At 36.2% G+C, this 20493-nt stretch overlaps 1 protein-coding gene across 3 annotated transcripts in view; it reads left to right on the top strand.

Annotated features, from left to right (window-relative positions):
- Fnbp1l (formin binding protein 1 like) overlaps positions 1 to 4402 on the top strand; it is a 139394-nt gene extending 134992 nt beyond the window's left edge. For 2 of the 3 annotated variants that reach the window (XM_023720269.1, XM_023720271.1), the window contains exon 14: positions 761 to 4402. In XM_023720269.1, coding sequence (XP_023576037.1) covers positions 761 to 939 — 179 coding nt within the window. In that variant the 3' untranslated portion in view covers positions 940 to 4402. The remainder of the gene's footprint in view (positions 1 to 760) is intronic. The other variant, XM_023720270.1, reaches the window with a different exon arrangement.
- The last annotated feature ends 16091 nt before the right edge of the window (positions 4403 to 20493 follow it).

The following is a 20493-nucleotide window of genomic DNA, read 5'->3' as shown; positions in this document are numbered from 1 at the left end:
ACCATTTTGTTGGTTTTAAAATTGAGTAAAAGGTGTAGTTCCATTACAAAGCACTTGACTAGCATGTGTGAGGCCCTAGGTTTGATCCCACCTCTGCAAAAATTAAGTCTTTAGTTACTCCTCATCTGAGATAACATTTAGAAAGATTTTGCAACGGTGCACTCTAGAAAGTAAAATAGATTTTAGCACATATTAAATGAAAATTAAGTTATACAAACCATTATTGCTAAGTGGGTTGGCAGTGGTTGGGGATGGAAAGAAAAGAAGTTCTGAAAGGAAGTCCTGGTGCTGATGAGGTCTTGAAGAAAGTTTGTGTGCTATGACCACTTTACTTCTGCCATCATCAAAGTTAAACAGTTTTTCCTCACCTCCCACCCCCATCATTTTACTATTTTCCTGATCCTTACCTCATAAAGTTTTTAGATAACAACACTATTCAAATTTGAGAAAGGATTTGAAAGAGTGAAATAGAAGTTAGAATACCTTGTCAAATCATATAGTATCATTGTGGCTCAGTTACTTCATCTATTATGTGGGATGATATTAATCTAGCTTCACACACTTAAGGTGGCTTAAAAATGTATGAGCGTTGAATAAGTACAGAGCATAATAGAAATGTTGCTAAAGAAAGCCAGTAAGTTGTGGGAAAGCACACTGGAATGTGTAGAGTCTCAGTTATTTTGTGTGTTACATTTTTAACTTTTATTAAAAATAATCATTATGCTTACATTATGCTTATGCTGTGAAAACTGTCGTCCAGGACATAATGAAGGTACTCTGGCAATGAAAGAAGGTGAAGTTCTATACATTATTGAGGAGGATAAAGGTGATGGATGGACAAGAGCCCGGAGACAGAATGGTGAAGAAGGCTACGTTCCCACATCATACATAGATGTAACTCTAGAGAAAAACAGTAAAGGTGCAGTAACTTATATCTAAACTAACCAGTCAGTTTTGTGCCCTAGGAACAGTAACATAAAATGAAACTCATTCAACAAGTCAGAAAAAATAAGAAAACTTTAAAGGGCATCCCAGTTCATTGTTCACTATGTGAGCTGAGACCACACTTGGTCTTAGATGTATGAATATTGCCACAAGTAACTGTTTCTGTGACGCCTTGTCATTTGAGTAATGTTGGTGTGAAACTTAATTGATGCCTTTTGCTTTATGTCCCGCTTGAGTCTGCGTGAAGAATTTGTGTTTTTCTGCCTTTTAAATGAAAGAACTTGATTTATTGGGCAGGAATCCATAAGTAGAATGTTCCCTTGTCCCTTTATGTCAGAAAACAGTGACCGTGTGAATTCAATTAAGTAAAACTGCTCAGAAAATTTATAGAAGGCTGTCTTCCAAAAGAGTGGTTTAGGCTGGGGATGTAGCCCAGCAGCACAGCTCCTGCCTGGCAAGCATAAGGTCCTGAGTTCAATTCCTAGAACAAACAAATAAACAAATAAATAGAATGGTTTGTTGTAGGAGTTTGAATTTGTAGCTTCAGTTTCTAGAGGAAAAAGTTGAATAACTGGGTAAAAGATAATAATGTAATAATTTTCATTTTCCTCTTTAGTCTTGGTTTTTTAAAGGAAGAAAATAAGCACCAAGTACATAATCTATTTAAGTAGTAGGCTAATCAAGAGATCTACAAAATCACCTGATCCAGCTTTTATATGAATAAATAGCTTTCTTTTGATACTAGAATTTTTTGTAGGCTTACTGGTAATTTTCAATAATGTATAAACTTCCTTCCAAATGAAACTCATGCTTATATTTTTTAATTTTGAAAATGTCTTTTGGGACTATCATGTTAGTGGCTATATAGCAATTGCACATAATCAAATAGATTCTAAATCTGTGAAGACTGAGGAAATCTTGGAGGGGAAGTACTGGCTATTGCTTACTTAGAAGAGAAACAGTTGTTTTGACTGAGTAGAGAGACAATACCTACACAGTCATTTTGTACTGAATTTAGCTGATAATCACTTATTAGAACAGATTATTTTTTCCATTTAATTTTAGTAAGCATTTGTTGGAAATACAGTCAAGGATCATGCAGCATCAGTTATGTGATCACTGAGTTAGTTGTGTGGGGAAGTAAAGGGAGATTTTAGAAACATTTGGGACAGATACTTTAAACTGAACACCCCTTTTGGTCTTACCAAAGGTCTTCAGTAATTGTTCTTTTCTTTTTCCTCTTGGACTACAGGTTCCTGAAGAGGGTTTCTGAGGAAATGGGCAAGATGTTGAAGGAGGTTACATGCAGCTGCTTTTGGGGGGAGGGTATTAGAGTTGTCAGGCTCAAAGAGAGAGCGAGAGAAGCAAGTTGCATGAGTGCATGCAGACATAATTATTTTTTTACTAACTTCATTAGCATATCCATACATTGTTTTAAAAAATCATAATTCCAGACCTTAAATTCCTAGTTCACAGTTGTTCACCTGGAAGGAAGAAAAAAGTGTCTAAGTCAGAAAGAATGCAGAGCTGTCATATAAAATTTGTCTTATACTTGGCTGTCCCAACAGGACCATCTCTGCCCAGCTCTGTTTCATTTGGTGTTTAGAGCCATTGTCTGTTAGCATCCTTGCCATTTGTCAGTGTCTGCCTGCGCCACTTCCGTGCTTGCTTAACATCCTGTTGCATGTCTAGAGTGATTGAACTTAGATTTTTTTTAGGCATGTCTTTATAATCCCTTGTTTTTGTCAAAGCTTTTGTTTTGTTTCACATTTGTAGTACAAATCACTTTGTCCAACATGTCTAGCACTAATATTTCCATATTAGTATTTGTTTATGCTGCTATACCTTCCTCACTGCAAAACATTCCAGTTTTGGCTTATGAAGACATAGTCTGTGAACCTGAAATTTTGATGATAAGAAAAAGAAAACATCTCTGCTCTAGCCTACTGCCCATTCGAAAGAACTCTGAAACGTGATACATCTTCAGCATCTTTCTGGGAAGAATCTATAGTTAGCACTGAAGTCCTGGCATAATAAACACAGAAGATACTCACCAACTCAAGACAAAGGACTGTTGTCAGAAGTCAGCTGCTTCCATTCTAATGCTGCCTTAAACTAGAGTGCCTAAATCTGTTGATTGCCAACACAACCACTACAGTATCCCACAAAGGGCTTTATGTATCAGCTCAGTGCGACCTCCTTTAACTCTACAGCACTGCTACAGCTGCTGATGTAGCCTTGGTAGGTGGCCTTTAGAGCTCTACCATGTACAATGGTGCATCTTCCGATTTATGCATCAAACTAAAGACATGTCCCTGTCTATTTTACTTAGTGTTTTATGAGAAGTTTTATGGATCTCCCCATTGTCTTTTAATTTAGGATTATGATGAACTAATTTGATTATTATGATGATATAGTCTCTTTCCAAGTGATGCTTTTGTTTGAACCAGGTAAAATTTAGTGAAACTTTGTAATGATCTATGTGCACTTTTACTTGTAAAGTGGAAATTTCTGTATGTTTATACTTGTAAATATAATTGTTGTTAGTACTCCTAATGCTCATGTTGTCCTTGCCTCGCATTTGTGATTTTGTTCATGACTTGTATCTGAACTAATTTCTTAGTGGTGTAATAGGGATGTGGGTTGGTGTGGGGGGGGGAGTTATTTGTACCACTAAAACTTCTTTAATTTGGTTCTTTAATGTATTGAGGGGAGAAAAAGAACGTGAAATGGTTTGTGTATTATTGGATTTTAAGCAATATTTTAGAAGCTTTGTGGCTGTTTTAATAATTTTTCCCAGTGTTATTTGAATCATACAAGTTATACTGAAGCTAAATGACAATTGTGTTAATGCCTTCATAAGAGCAAGTACACCACTGTTACACAGCTGACTTGTAGTGTATTACCTTTGAGGCTAGTAAACTATAAAGTTTAGATATTGAATCTCGTTACAGGGTTATTTATATAATGTGATATTATTCAATACTGACATACTACATGAAGTAGTTTTAAAACCTAGTACTATTTTTATTTTAAAGATTAGCAATGAGAAGGAAATGTGATCTGGCTGTTTGTCTTTTGTACAAAGCCTGAAGTGCTTATGTTTTGTTGGCCAGCAGCCATGAAGGGCAAAGTTGAAGGCTTTCTTGTAAGGACTAACTGTTCTTTTCAAGCTACTGTTTGTTTTTCTAAAAGCAGGATTTGCTTCCGTAGGAGGCAAGTTCCATCATGTGGAATAGTGAAGCCTATATATGGGTTATTACAATATAAAAGACATTTGTACTTGCACATTCTTAAATCATTCTTAAATTTTGAACATGTGAATTGTCCTAAAGAAATTAATTTTTCAGTAATTTTTACTCTGTGCACATGTTGATTTCTTAATGGTAAAAGCTTTGTTAAAGATAGTGTTCTCTTGAGAATATTTTCATGGAATAAAATAATCTTTTCATGGTGAGTTAAGTGTATATCTCTTATTACTATGTGAACCAAAGAGATGTGATAATTTTGTTCTTGAATATGCTAAACTTTAGGTAATACAAAGTAGATGATGTATTCCTAAAGTGAGGCAACCTTTTTGCAACCAGTTGTAGAAATTTTATTCTGGTTTTAGTGTTTCTCAAGCTTTCATCAGGGAAATGATAAATATTTCTTTAGAATAAATTTAAATTGCATGTGATAATTTGGGTTTATCTTCATTCAACAATAGCCACATTACACAGGTTGTCTCTTTATACGGTTTTGTCCTCTACACCGGTAAGAACTGCCTTTGTACCACATAGCCCAATCTACCACATACTTGTTTCCTGTGTTTCTGCTCAATTCCTATTCAGTTAGGGAGGGTACCTGTACTTCCTGATGTTTCAGAGCATGGAAAGGATACTGTAATTGTGACACATAAATGTATGTAAGATTTAGGAAGTATAATTTTAGAAGACTTCATCTTTTCAAAAAAGCACGTGTGAAACTAACACTGCAAACTTCTAGAAATCCAAAAAGAATAAAACTAATGGTTGATCCTGAGCAATGAAAGATTGCAGTTATTGAGATGAAAAGTTATTGATCAGTGCTAAACATAGAAGTAAGGACACAGAAAACAAAGTAGGAAAAGTGTCCAGTGTTACTGATTCAGATGAATGAAAGTTTGGAGGGGGAAAAAAGCTGAAGGCAATGAAAAAGGCTTTTAACTCATTTATGCTGAAGGTTACGGTTTTTAAAAATGAAATTTATACATGTTACATAAAAAAACTCAAGGAACTAGAATTTGTTTTTTAAAATAATTTTATTGAGAAACAAATAGCAATGAGTTTCAAAACCGACTAGTAGGACAGTTTCAATAATTAATACATTGCATATTGTTGTCTTAGTGGTTATTCATTGTACAAGATGCAGAAATGATATCCTGTCCACAAACACTATTAGAACAAATTTCTCTATTCATTGAATTAAGAGAAAGTAGCTGTATATCTATCCTACTTTGAATATGCAGATACAAAATGGTTGTTCATTTGTATCCCCTTTTTTTGTTTAGTTTTGTCAGAGAAGGGTATTCCATTGTCATTTAAATATTGTAGGTGTGTGAATTCAGCAAAATATTCAATATAGTCCAGTAGTCCATAATAGTAGTGGGTTTTCCGTAGGACTGGCTAACGTCAGAAGTTTTTGACGTGAGCCTTTTACAGCTCAGCATATTAATATGGCTTTACTGTTTATACTTTGTTTTTATACTTTTCTGCTGGATGGTTTAGACCAAGATGAAACATGACCTCTATAAGAAGAAATAAGTTTTGTATGTGATAAGGTCAGTCAGATCCCCTCAGGATTTATCCTGGCACCCTGCACTGCAGTTTGTAGATCCTTTGTCAATGTCAGCCATGTGGATGAGTCATGGCCATTGCTTGACCAATTTGCTCTCTGTGAAAGCCTGAGAGAATGTTTTCTCTCCATGTGACTCTCCTTAGGCTCACTCTACATCGTCGATCATTTTCCTCTGTGGCCCCATAATCTCCTTGATTAGAAAATTTGGGACACAACTGAGTTACATGATAAGGAACTAGAATTTGAAGAAAACTTTTTACTATTTTCTGTTACGTGCTATTCCAAAAATGGAGCACTAGGCCTAAGAGCATTAACTATCTAAACTAAGATCAGACCTTATAACAATATTAACAGAAGGGAAAGAAATTCAGTCTTGTTGTAAAGGAGGGTCACTGACACAGGAAAGCTCTAGATGCAAAAGATTGGGGAATAGGTGCAAATAAATTTTGGAAAGTAAATTTTAAAGAAATTTGACGACAACCGTTAAATGTAGTAGATAATGTTTAGCATTTGGAAGAAATATTAATAGACAGTTAACTTCTGTTCATAAGAAAAAGTCCCTTCAAATTAACCTTATTCCTTCCTTTAGATATAAATGAAGATATCTAAGGTATAATTAAAGTCTTCATTTCAGCACAATTTCTGTTTGACAGAATTTCTGACTCATTTTCATAAGATGGTAATCATTTTGTGTGGAGAGTGGTGGGGAGTTGTGACAAGCTGGTTTGATGAACTCAAATTCTCAACCCAGGAGGTAAGTTTCTTGAGGAAAATATGTACATGTACGTTATGAACAATAACAAATGGGTAACCTAGTTTAACAAATGGAAAATTACCTTCTTCCATGACTAGCTATTAACTTCACTTTTGAATTTGTTTTGTTTTTCTTTATAGTTTTACTGCATAGATATTTTTCCTAAAATTGATGTTTTCCAACTCTAAAAGGATGATGTTTGTAAAGACAATATATATGTGATATTTAGCTAGTACATACTGATAAGATATAAAGCTGTAGTGAATGCTAATTCAAAATGTTTCTATACTGATCAATAAAAATGGAAATGTAGAAAAATAGTAACACTGGTTAATCTTAAAGAGTTTTGTTTCCATATGACACGCCAAGTTAAAAAGGCATTTCGTATGCCAGCACTGGAGACAAAGCTACTGGTTTACTGTATTACTTACTTTAGGTATTGAGGAACCTTCTCTGTTCATGAGCACTTCTGTATGAGAAGAACCTGGACAGCCTCAAAGATCCTTACTTTGTTTATCTTCTAAAGAAATTTCTCATCTTGCTCAAAGTATATGAATCCCAAGTCTTGCCTGGGTGGTGGTTGGGGGGAATAGGAAAGGATCATGGGGGACAGGTACAGGTGATGAAAGAATTGGCTTTTGTGGCAATGCAGTAATGTCCTTTAGATGGTTTTCAGAAGTTTTAGGGTGTTTTTTTTTTTTTTTTTTTTTGAGGCTCAAATGCTTTTAGGGCATTTCTGGTTTTCAGTAACTGTCTGGGTTCGAACCAAAGAAGCTTGAGCTTGAGGGCTTTGCTTAAGCAGTCACTTAAACAACTGAGGTTTTCAGAAGTTTTAGAGAGGGCAGTTTATTCTCTGTGGGGGAAAGTGGCCTTCCTTGTGCATTTGAGGTGTGAGAAGAGGGACTGTTCTCTACTTAGCACCAGTACCCAGATGGTACTGTGCTCTCTGGTGAAGGGAAGAGGTGGGATGGGTGTTAGCTGTGTGTCCCTTCAGGTGCTAGACAGAACATCAGTAAACTAATGACTGAATTGGGAGGGATGCTTATGCCATTGAAAAAGCTGGCAGTTTCATGTGTAGAGTTGTAGGGACATGAGTTACCTGGTGACAGCCATAGCAGATGAAATAGGGCCAGAGTTATAGCTCAGTGGTATAAGTGCCTGTTTGGCAAGCACAAGGTCTTGAGTTCAATCCCTGGTACTGCACAAAACAAAACCAAAAACCTGTGTCATAGCAGATGAAATTATATCAATCTTTTGTGTAAACAAATGAATTGAAAATGAATGGTAATTGATGAAGGGCTAATTTTGTCTAAAGGTTTTGTTGTGTAGTTTATTTAAAAGAATTATTTTGCTTGTTTTTCACATTGGCTTAAATATTTATGTATTATGTACATAGTAATTTATTAACAGCTTACTTATCAAATATCTTTGAGTATTTCATTGGGCCTTGACTTGATTTTTACTTATTGCTGTTCATAAGATTATCCATCTTTTTAAAATTTTTTTTATTTTTTAATAGATTGCAAATTGAAAAAAATTATTTACAAACATAAATGAATATAACAAAACTGTCCAAAGTAAAAATGAAGAATTTACAGATCAGTCAAGATTATCCATCTTTTGTGCATGACTTATTTTACTGTGCATAGTATTCCACTATATGAATACACAACTTATATATCTTTCCATTGATGAACATTTGGGCTTTTTCTTGAGTTTGCTAGAAATGCTACTTATGCGTATCCATATGAATGTTTACTGATACATGGTTTTTCTAAAATATATATCTAGGAATAGAATTACTAACTTAGGGGTTATGTTTTTAATTTTAAAGACATTGTTACATTTAATCTCCAAGTTTTTACAGTATTTTTATACTCCAGGATTATTTATTTATTTTTAATTCTTTAAAGAGAATATAAATAGTAAAAATAAAAAAAGATACAGAATTTCACTAAACAAAGTAATAAGAATTGAACAATTATTCTGTTACATAGTTTTGTCTTCAAATTGGTTGTTTAGATTACCAGGTATAATCATGCAAAATTAGTAAAAAGGAAAAAAAGTTGTAAGAATTTAAAAAGAAAATAAATTTAGGCATTAACTGCACCTTTCAATAGACCAGCAGAAAGTAGCCCTACAACTATCTATGACATTCTATATATGTATATAAATATATCTCCTTTCCCTGTTGTCTCAGTTACTCTTGTTGCTGGGACAAATACCTAACATTAACTTTTTTTTTTATTTTCATTTTTTTATGTATTTGGTACAGAGTCTTGCTACGCAGCTTGGACTTTTAGTAATCCTCCTGTTTTCAGCCTCCCCAGCACTGGGGTTACAAATGTGCGCCACCATGCTGGGACTCAGGTTGCTGGCTCAGCGTGCCCTGGGGGCATGGCCAGCAATGCGTATGACACTTAAAGGAAGGAAAGGTTTATTTAGCTCACAGTTACTGGAGGTTTCATTCCATACATGGCTGTCTCCAAGGCAGAGCAGCACATGGCAAAGAGCAACCTTTCATTGTGGCAGCAAAGAGCAGAGAGCCAAAGGGAGGAGTATTGGCATCAGTGGCAACACAGAGCAAGTCTGTCTCCCTTAAGATGCATTCAAGCTATCTCCACCAGGTTGGATGTAGTACTCACACCCATAATCCCAGTAGCACTCACACCCATAATCCCAGTGGATCATAAGTTAATCACAAACTGTAGAACTGTACCACAATGACTGCATGAGGCTTTGGGGAGACAGCTAGACACAAATCATAATACCTGTGCTTTTCTTCATCCCAGTCTTTCTTTCCCTTTGAAGACATTCTTTCCCTTTCCAAGTATCTGTTTTACTGTTCAGATTTTATTGACTCTTTCAGGTTCTTACAGTAGTGAGACATGATGATTGCATAGGCAGGTCAGATTTATTTCACTTAAGAGTATGTTCTGTAGCTGCATCCATTTACCTATAAAAGCCTCAAATTTATCTTTTTTTATAGTCAAGTAATACTTCATTGTGTAAAATTACCACATCTTCTTTATCCATTCCTTAGTTGATGGGCATTTGCGTTGTTTCCAAGATTTTGCTGTGACAGATTGCGCTGCTATAAACATGGGTGTGTATGATGTTTCCAGTTCTTCTCAAAAAATACCTTGGAGGGGGGAATAGCTGGGTTGAATGGGAGGAACTTCCAATCCTAGCTTTTTGAGGAATCTCTACACTGATTTTCATCATGGTTGTACCAGTATGCACTCCCGCCAGTAGTGGAGAAAGGTTCATTTTACCCCACACCTCCTCTATTATTTGTTATTGGTTGACTTCTTGATGATAGCCATTCTTTCTGGGGTGAGATAGAATCTCAGTGTTGTTTTAATTTGCATTTCTCAAATTACCAACGATGTTGAACAATTTTTTATGTATTTGCCATTTGTATTTCTTCATCTGAGAAGTATATTTTCATCTCAATTGCCTACTTTGGGATTGGGTCTTTGAATTTGGGGGCATGATTTTTTAAAAACAGCTTTTTGTTTTAGGTAGAAGCCTTGTATCAGTGAGATAGTTGGCTACAATTTTTTCCCAGTTTGTGGATTTTCTTTGTACTCTGTTGGTGATTTCTTTTGAAGTACAGAAACTTTTCACAGAGATCCCAGTTGTTGATTCTTTGAAGTGTTTCCCATGTTTTTGTTCATGAACTCTCTACCTACCACTGTCTTTTTTTATATAAGGTCTTGCTATGTAGTTCAGACTTGTATTGATCCTCTTGTCTCAGTGCTGGAATTACAGGCATGCATCACCATGCCTGGTTTGGGGACCAGCATTGTGTACCTGGGGTTCTGGGTCAGCACTATGTGTAGTACCAGGGATTGAATTAGTCTTTATGCTTTCCAAGCAGGCACTTAGACCTCTGAGCTATCTTCCCAGCCTAGCCCTATATCTTTAAGATTGCTAATTCTTCCTCCAGAAGATTTAATGTTTCTGTTTTAACATTTAACTCTTTGATTTTGATTGTAGTTTAGTGCATGGTGTTAGACATATGTCTAATTCTAGCCTTTGGTATGTGCAAAGCCAGTTTTTCCAGTACCATTTATTATAGAGGCTATCTTCCAGTTAACATGTTTGACCCCTTTGTCAAAGATAAAGTGGCTGAGTGTTCAAGTCAGGGATTGTAATGCCTCCTGCCTTTCCTTTGTTACCCAGGATTGCTTTTGCTATTTTGGGTCTCATGGTTCCGTATTAATTTTAGGGATATTTTTGCTAGATCTGTGAGGTATACTAATGATACTTTCTTTGGAATTACATTGAATCTGTATAACAATTTGTGGAGTATGGCCATATTTACAATGTTGAGTCTTCCTATTCAGGATCAAAGAACATTTTTCCATTTCCTGAAATCCTCTTTGATCTCTTTTCTCAGTGTTTTCACTGTGTAAAACTTGTACTTTTGTGAGATTGATTCCTAAGTATGTCACTTTTTTGGATGCTATTGTGAAAGGCGTGTTTTCCATAATTTCTCTCTCAGTGCATTGTGTACAAAATGCATTGGGTTTTTTTACTGTTGATTTTGTATGTCACTATGGTACGGAACTTAGTCATTAAATCTACAAGTCTCTTGGTGAAATTGTTTTGGTCTTTTATGTAGAGTATGATATCTTCAAATAATGATAAGATCACATCTTCCTTTCCAGTCATTATTGCTTTTATTTTTCTCTGTTGTGTAATTGCTCTGGCTAATGTTTCCAGAAGTATGTTGAATAAGAGTAATGACATTGGATATCCTCGTCTTGTTTCTGATTTTAAAGTGAAGGTTTTCAGTTTTGCCCATTTAGTGTGATGTTGATTATTGGTTGTCTTAAATGGTTTTTATCAGGTTGAGGTGAAGACCATCGGTTACAATTTTCTGAAGGTTTGTATCCTGCAGAAATGTTGGAATTTGTCAAGGGCTTTTTGTGCATCTATTGAGATGATCATGTGATTTTTCATCTTTGGCTCTGTTGATGTATGGTACATTTATGGATTTACGTATATTAAACCATCTCTACATTCCTGGCATGTGCTTACCTCGGGGCCTCTGTGCATGCAGCTCCCCGTATTTTTCTTTTCCCTCCCAAGATATTCTGAGTCCAGCATGTCTGCTAATAAGCTTGGGTTTCCTCTTTGTGCCCATTCGGTCCCGTGGAGGCTCTGTAGCTGAAATTGCTCCCCCCACTGCTTCCTGAATCTCCCTCCCCAGCCTACCTTGGTAGTTTTTCAGCAGGATGGGCACGCCAAGTCACTACCAGGCTGCTGGAGCCCGGGGAGTCCCATCCTGGGATAGCACTTGAGCTACTAAATCCTAAATGTGTGGGAATGGATCTTGATGATTTGCTGCCTTCTGTTTGCTAATATTTTACTGATAATTTTTGCATATATGTTCATAAGAGAGATTGGCTTGCAGTTCTCTTTTTTATTTGGATCTTTCTCTCCTTTTGCTTTCAGAATAATGCTTGCCTCTAGGAGTGAGTTTGGGAGAATTGCTTCCCTTTCAGTTTTATTGAAAAGTTTGAGCAGAATTGGCATTAAATTTTCCCTAAATTTCTTGTAGAATTCAGCTGTGAATCCATCAGGACCTGTGCTTTTCTTTGTTTGTAGGTTTTTTTTTTTTAAATTATATTCTCAATTTTATTCACTGTTATTTGATTATTCAGAATTTTTATATCTTCTTGATTCAGCTTTGGTAATTCATATGTATGTGGGAATCTATCCATTTCTTTTTATTTTCCATCCTGTAAGAGTAAAGATTTTTGAAGTGTATGTGTTGATGATCTTCTAAATCTCTATAGGTGCTGTAGTTATTTTACTCTCTTCATTCCTTATTGCATGACTTTGAATTTTTTTCTTTCCTTTTTTGATAAAATTGGCTAGGGGCTTATCAACTTTATTCTTTCAAAGGACCAACTGTTTGATTCATCAATTCTTTGTTTTGTTTTCTTTGTCTCCATTGCATTCATTTCTGCTTGGATCTTTTAATTTCCTTCCTTCTTTGGGCTTTGGATTTGACTTGCTCTTTTTCTAGGAGATTGAGGTGCATTTTAAGATTATTTATTTGGGCTCGTTCTGTTTTCCTGATGTGTTAATTTGCTGCTATAAATTTTCCTCTTAAGACAGTTTTCATTGAATCCCACAGGTTCTGGTAAATTGTATCTACATTTACGTTTGATTGTAAATATTGTTTAATTTCTTCTTCTATCCATTGATTGTTCAGGAGGGGGTTATTTCATTTCCATGTGTTTATGGTGCTTTTGTGGTTTGTTTTTGTCAATAATTTCCAGTTTCATTACACTGTAGTCAGATAGTATGCATGGGATAATTTTAATTCCTTTGCATTTATGTGCTAGTATATGGTCTATTTTGGAGAACGTTTTGTGTGCAGCTGAGAGGAATGTGTCTTCTAATGTTGGATGGAACAGTCTGTAATAGTATACTAAGTCCATTTCTTTTCTTCTCTTTCTTTCTTTTTTTTTTTTTTTTATGGAACCGGGGATTGAAACTAAGTCCATTTCTTAACAAGTTTTGTTTAGTTCTGGTATTTCTTTGCTGATTTTTTTTTTTTTTCCTAGTTGACGTATTGTGACAGTGGGGTATTAAAAGTCCTCCATTCCAATTTTATTACTGCTCATTTGAATTTTCATGTCTGTTAAAGTTTGTTTTATATAGTTGGATGCTTGTATACTGGGTACACATATATGTAGATTGTTATCTCTTTTGCAGTTTTCCACTAATAAGTATGTAGTGATCTTCTTTATCACTTTTACTCATTCTTGGTTTGAAGTTGATGTTGTTCTACCCCTGCTTTTTTCTGGGTTTCTGTGGCATGGAATATTATTTCCCATCCTTTCACTTTTGGTCTGTGAATTTCTTTTTGAGTTAAATGTGTTTCTTATATATAGCATATTTTTGGATTTTGTTTATTGTTTCACTCTTCCAGTCATTTGATTGGTGAATTTAGGCTATGTACATTGATAGTTTTAGCTGATATATATTAGCTTATATTTGTCATGTTATTCTGCTGCTCTAGGTTCCCTACTTTTTCCCCTGTTAAATTGCTTGCTGTGCTTGGTGGTTCCTTTCTGTTGAAGTTGTGTTTGTTTCTGTTTCTTTCTAGAATATCTGTCAGTACTCTTTCTAGGGTTGGTTGGTGGCTATGATTTTTTTTCAGTTATTCTTCATCATGCAGGTATGTCGCCATTAAATTTGGTTGATAGTTTTTTGGTTGATAGTTCACATACCCTCCTAATGTGAATCTGGGGTGGAATTTGTTTTTCTTCAGGATCTAAAATGTTTCACTCCAACCTCTTCTTGATTTGATAGTTTGTATTGAGAAATCTGCTGTGATTCTGATGGGGTTTCCATTATAGGTGATGTTTTCTTCTAACAGCTTTTCATATTCTGTTGTTTTGCTGGATTTTTGGGATCACCATTATTATAATGTGTGTAGGTATAGATTTATTTTGATTATGAAGGATTTTTTTTGGGGGGGTACTGGCTCAGGCTGCCTTTAATGGTGGGCCTAGGGATTGAGCCATGGTATCTTATACCTGAATACATTTGCATAAGCAGGCACTTAAACAACTGAGCTAACTGGCAGGCCCCTTATTTTGATTATGGCTGTTTGGAATTCTATATGCCTTGCTAACTGTATGTCAGCTTCTTTTCCCATGCTTGGGAAATTTTCTGCTAATACTTTTGCACATACTGTTTTTATGTCATATGTGCTGACTCCTGATGTTTTGTTGACACCTATCAGTGTTATATTGTTTTACTTTGCATCATGCTGTATCTGCTGAATTGGTCTTTCCTGCTTCCTTGGTTGTTTTTTTTTTTTAATTTGTTTTTTAAAATCATTTATATATTTGGTACAAGGCCTCACTGTGCAGCTCAGACTCATGGTGATCCTCTTGTCTCACCCTCCTCAGCTGTGAGATTACAGGTGTATGCCACTATGCCCAGATTTTTTGTCCAACAAGGTGTGAGGGCTGCTGCAGCATGAGGTACCGGGAATTGAACCTGGGTCCTTGTGCATACCAGGCAGTTACTTAGACTGCTGAGCTATCTCTCCATCACCCTTGTTAGTTTTAGAGGTTTCCTTTTCTTGTTCTCAAGCTGCAATGCTGTCTTCAAGGTCTAAAAGTCTTGTCTTCAGTTTTGTTTATGCAGTTTTGCCAGCTTCCAATGGAATTCTTAATTTCCTGGATATCTGTTTAAATCTGTTTCATGAATTCTGTTTCTTTCCTATATTGTTCATTCAATGTTACCATAATTTTTCTGTTTTATTTTTTAATCTTTGCTTTCTTTAGATGTGCCGAGTAATTCTTTCATGATTGTTGTCATTTCTTTTTTTTTTTTTTTTTTTTTTTTTTTGTGGGACTAGGGATTGAACTCAGGCCGTTGAGCTTGTCAGACAAGTGCTTATTCTACTGAGCCATCTCCCTAGCCCGTCATTTCTTCTTTTTTAACTTGAGAGATTATCTCTGTTCTGATTTCTTCTGTAGTGTGCTACAGTTGTTTTTGTACTTCAGTTTCTATCATTTCAGAAATTTCAAGTTTGTGACTTCCAATTTCTTCTATGTCCTTGTCTGCTGGATTTGTTCTGAGTGGGCTGAAGGCCTGAGATTGCCTTTTGCTCCTTTGAATTTTTTTTTTTTTTTTTTTTTTGTATTTAGTATAGGGTGTACAGGGGGTCTCACTACACAAATCAGGCTCATAGTGATTCTCCTGTTTTCAGCCTCCCAAGCACTGGGATTACAAGTGTGTACCCAGTCTCAATCCCTGTCTCAGTGCGCCCTAACAGCAGGGCGGCATGGTCCTTTGACATTTTTTAAAGCTCCTAATGTTCACCTGTACTTAGCAGAGATCGGATAGGGGTGGAATAGGATTCACCACAGCTCTCGCTACTGGTGGTGGTGCTAAGTGGGGCAAATGTCAAAAAAGCTTCTGTGTGGGTGTTGGGCATGGGCTGGATTTATCCTGCCCATGTAGCTGTCCTGTGTTTACCTTCATTCTGTGATGTTGAGATAGGATACCACAGATCAGCCAAGTTTCCATGTCAGTTGTGAGCGCACGCTGGACTCACTAGGTCCCTGGAGCTGTCTGATGTCTACCTGTCTTTTGCCTGAGTTTCTCATACTCTGTATCCTGACTAACATTTGAGTCAGTTGAAAGGATGTAAAAACAGTTACAGTTTTGTTTTCCTGATTGTGGTTAAACATTTATCATGCTTCCCTTTCTCTTGGCAGCCTATTGTTTTTTTAATCTTTGTCCAGTTTTTTCTTTGTTGGTTATCTTTCCATATTTATTCAATTTTCAATTAAAAATGTTAATGTAGCTGACTGATTTGGCTCAAAGTTTCTCCTTACATTGTCTTTCTCAAGGCTGCCTGAGACTATGGAGTTCATTTCCAGGATTATGCTTGTGACCCAGGAGATAAGTGAGATATAAGTGACCCATGAGATTGAAAACTCAGGGTAAGAGCTGCAGTCTTTATGACCTAATTTCAGATGCAACATTCTCCTACCCTATGCTGTTGGTTATAGTGACCTGCTATTGGTTACACTGACCTACAGTTGGTACAAGGTGCAAGAGAAAAGATTGTGAGTACCAAGAGGCAGGGAACATTGAGGGTCAATTTTAGATGTTGCCTTCTACTCTAATTCTTTCAGTTTTGTGTTGCTGGTGTTTTTCAGTTACTTGGTGCTTTTTATGACTAGAATATCTTCATTTTAATGTCTATTGGCCAGTCTTTCATAAGTAGAACTTTTTCTTAGGACCACTTAAGTTGATATGACATAAAAAGAATTCTATGTCTAAAAATGCTATGGTGTACCTTCACAGGTAGATTCTTAATTTGTCTATTATATTTATTGGTGTGATGGTTATGAGATAAAGAATCACATTTTCCCCTGTTTATTCACTTAATCAGTTGTAATTATTCACGACTACAGTGTTTATGTTAAAAACTCATCCATTTTCCTCTGATCAGTAGTTCCATCATCCATTAATTGTCTTAAGTTTCTTAAGCTGAACTATAGCTTAATAGTGAACTTTTATATCTGGCAGGACAGATACATACCTGGTAAGAACCACTGACTTGGAACCACTGTATATCAGTTTCTTGGTTTTGAGTTTTATAAAGTTTACTCTAGACAGGTATGAGGAAAGGATGTGGTTGCAACCCTCAGTAAAAGAACACTGTAATTATTTTCTTGGAGTTGTATATAAAGACTGTCTTATGTCTTGGTTTGATAGTTAATTTTAGGTGTCAACTTGTCTAGATTAATGTAAATCTAGAGAAATGGTAGAGCATTATTTCTGAGTGTGATTTTAGAGGAGAATGGCAATTTTTTTCTCTTTGGGAGCTGGGATCCTTTTGTTAGCTTTAGACTAGAACTAAAGATATCAGTGTCCCCCAAAGTTTTTAGGCCTGGGACCTCACATTGAGAGTTATACTATTGGTGACTTCTGGGAAGATAGCAGAGTGATAACCAGCCTTTCCAAGTTTCTGAATCTGCACACTGGAAAATAACAGTTTAGAGAAGAAAAGGGAGGGAGGTGTATTCCTGGGATCCAGGAAGGACCTGACTAGAAAATTGGAACCTACAGAGAAATTAAAGAGACCACAAGGCAGTAAAAGGAAGGCACGATCTGTACTTTTCTCCCAAGATATTGACTCTTGGCTAATGAGAAAGAATGACTAAATATATAGTGACATGGTAAAAGTAGGCAACTCCAGAAGCCTTCAGGGAGAAATGCATCAGCGGAACAGAGCTGTGGATGTGGTTTGCTACAACACTTAGTAAATATCTCTTCTGTCATGTCCGTTGTAGAAACTGTGTCTTGGTTATTTTCTTTTGTTGCTGAGACAAAATACCCAATGTCCAAAATTAGGGAAGAAAAGGTTTATTTAGCTCACAGTTTGCCCTGGCTGCAAGGCAGGGTGACATGGCATCAGTGCAACATTTTCAGGCAGCAGAAGAGTTCAAATGCAGCAAGAGCATCGGGAAACGCAAGCCTTGTTTTCCTTATATTGTAAGCAGGCTACCACCACCCCAGGGATGTAGCACTCACACAGTCTTCATGGCCTTCTCTTGCACAGGCTCAGGATGAATAGAAAGTAGGGACCATGGACCTTTGCTGTGTCATTTAGGGTCTATAGGGTCTCTGCTGTGTCATTCAAAGTTATTAAGTTGACACAATGAACAACATCCTAAAGCTGTAAAGGCATGCCTTTTTTACCCTAAGATGTAGAACTGATGAATTATTTAAGCTTTTAGACTCTTCAAGTTGATACAATATGTCAACCTTAACAGACTGGGTTGGCCTATTCTAGGAAGGGGCTAACAAAATCTGGGGTGCAGAACAACCACAGTTTGACTTCATCTAGAGCTCCCACTGTTAAACTTGCATAGTGTCTAGGTAGGTAATGGACAGCCATGGGAGAAACACATGGTCAAGGAGCCATGGTCAGGCTGACAAGAGACATGCAGTGTTACAAGCTAAATGACTCAGGCCCCACCCTGATAATGGTTTTGAAAGTCCTAGAACTGGCACCCACCCCACCTTATTCCCACTATTGGCTTGCTGGTGATTATTCAGCATGGATCTGGACTCTGCCTGCCTCCTTTGTCTGCCAGTGAAGCAGTGTCATGTCTTGAATTGGATGCTGCTACAAAATAACCCTGGAAGATAATCACAGGTTTGAAATCAGATTTTTTTCTCTTTGTTTTTTTAAAGTTTTTGTTTAGCACTTTTTATGTTTTTATTTGTTGTGTAAACATTGTGTTTAGTCATTTGTTTTGTTTTATGTCTTCTTCACCAGTTTCCTAAGGCTTGGGTAGTCTTTTATTCTTCAGCTTTTTTTTTTTTTGTTGTTGTTTGTTTGTTTTTAGGGCAGGGTCTACAGGGTCTCACTGTGTAGATCAGACTAAAAAAATAATACAAAGAACGAATGAATTGAGTAGATTCTTGGGAATATTAAGCAAAATAGAAGATAGCTAGTTTTAACAAAATAAAGAAAAGACCCAAATCCATGCAATTAGAAATGTATTAGGTGAAATCACTGGATTTTGCTGAAATTCAATAGATTATCAAAGGGCTGCGGATATAGCTCAGTGGCATAAGCACCTATCTGGCTAGCACAAGGTCTTGAGTTCAATTCCTGGTTTTAAAAAATTATTAACTGTTGAGAACGTGTACTGTAATAAGATGAAAAATTTAGAGGATATGGACAAATTCCTAGAGTCATGTACTACCAAAGCTGAACAATGATATAAAAATTCTAAATAAGCTAGTATGAGTCAGTGCAATTGAAGAAGTAATGAACTACTAACCAAGAAAAGGCCAGGTCTCAACAAATTCCTAGCTGAATTCTACAAAAACATTGGAGAGTTAATGCCAGTACTTCTCAAACTCCAGTGAAATTAGAAGGAAAGCAGTACTTTGAAACTCATTTTTGAAAGCAAGCATTACCTTGATTCCAAAACCAGAAAAAGATCCATCTGAGAAAGAGAACTATACGCCAATCTCATTAAAACATGCAAAAATCCTCAATAAGATACTGGTGAACAAAGCAGCAAATTGTCAAAAAGTTCATACATCTTGACCAAGTTGGATCCATTCCAGGGATGCAGGAATGGTTCACCATATGCAAATCAATAAACATACTACATAAACAGAAGCAAGGGTAAAAATCATAATCATCTCAACAAATGAAAAAGCACTGGGCAAAATCCAACATTCATTCATGATTAAAAAAACAAAAAGGAAAGAAAATAGGAATAGAAGGTCTTTATCTCTACCTGATGAATGTCATCTGTGACAAACCACTGGCTAACATTTGTACTAAGTGGAGAGAAGCCAAAAGCTTCCTCTCTTAACTTCAGGACCAGGACATAATCTGCTATTACCACCTCTGTTTTAGTCCTTGAAACAGAGCAATAAGATAAGGGAAAGAAAATGCATATTGATTCAGAAGGAAAAAGTAAAATTATCTGCGGATCACATGCTCCTCTTTGTAGTAGACCTCCAAAACACCAAAATTCCTAGAACAAATATCCAACTTGGGTAGTGTAACAGGATACAAAAAGTCAATAAAAAATCAATATCATTCAGGTACACCAATCACAAACTCACTGAATGGGAAATTAGGGAAAGAGTACCCTTCACAATACCATCAAGAAAAATGGAACACTTAGGAATTAATCTTAACCTCACTGACGAAATACTTCCACAATGGAGAACTACAGTATTCTGAAAAAGGTTAAGGGAGATATCAGAACATAGGTAGATATCCCATTCTTGTCCAGATAGAATCAACATAGACAAAATCGCCATACTTTTAAAGCTGTTATATAGGTATAACACCACTAACATTCCTTACGAATCTAGACAAAGCAATCCTCAAATTTATATGGAGTCTGAAAAAAACTAAAATAGCAAAAGCAATTCTAGGTAAAAAGGGCAAGGCGTCACAGTCTAGAACTTCAAGTTATGCTATTAAACTAGTGACACACATCACAGTATTGGGGTTAAAAACAGACTTGTGGATCAGTGGAACAGAATAGAAGACACAGAAACAACTCCAGGCATACTCAACTATTATTTTTGACAACAGTGCTAAATTCCTTTGCTGGAGGAAAGATAGCCTTTTAATAAACTGTTGGGAGAACTGGCTATCCACAGGCTAAAAGCTGCTCCTAGACCTGTATCTCTCATCATGCAATAAAGTCAAAACGAATCAAAGATCTAACCATTAGAACAGAAACATAGTCTGTTGGAAGGAAAAATAGCTCAAACTTTTTTTTAAAGATGTATTTATTTGGCATAGGGTCTCGCTTTGCCACTTGGACTTTTGGTGATCTTCCTGTCTTAGCCTTCCTGGTGCTAGATTACAGGCATGCACCACTTCACTGGTTTCTGTGGCCAGCATGCATGGCACAGGGCTGGCATGGCAT

Source organism: Octodon degus, unplaced genomic scaffold (genome assembly GCF_000260255.1).
Source record: "Octodon degus isolate 3935 unplaced genomic scaffold, OctDeg1.0 scaffold00074, whole genome shotgun sequence".
NCBI lineage: Eukaryota > Metazoa > Chordata > Mammalia > Rodentia > Octodontidae > Octodon > Octodon degus.
This window is presented reverse-complemented; position numbering and strand designations above follow the sequence as displayed.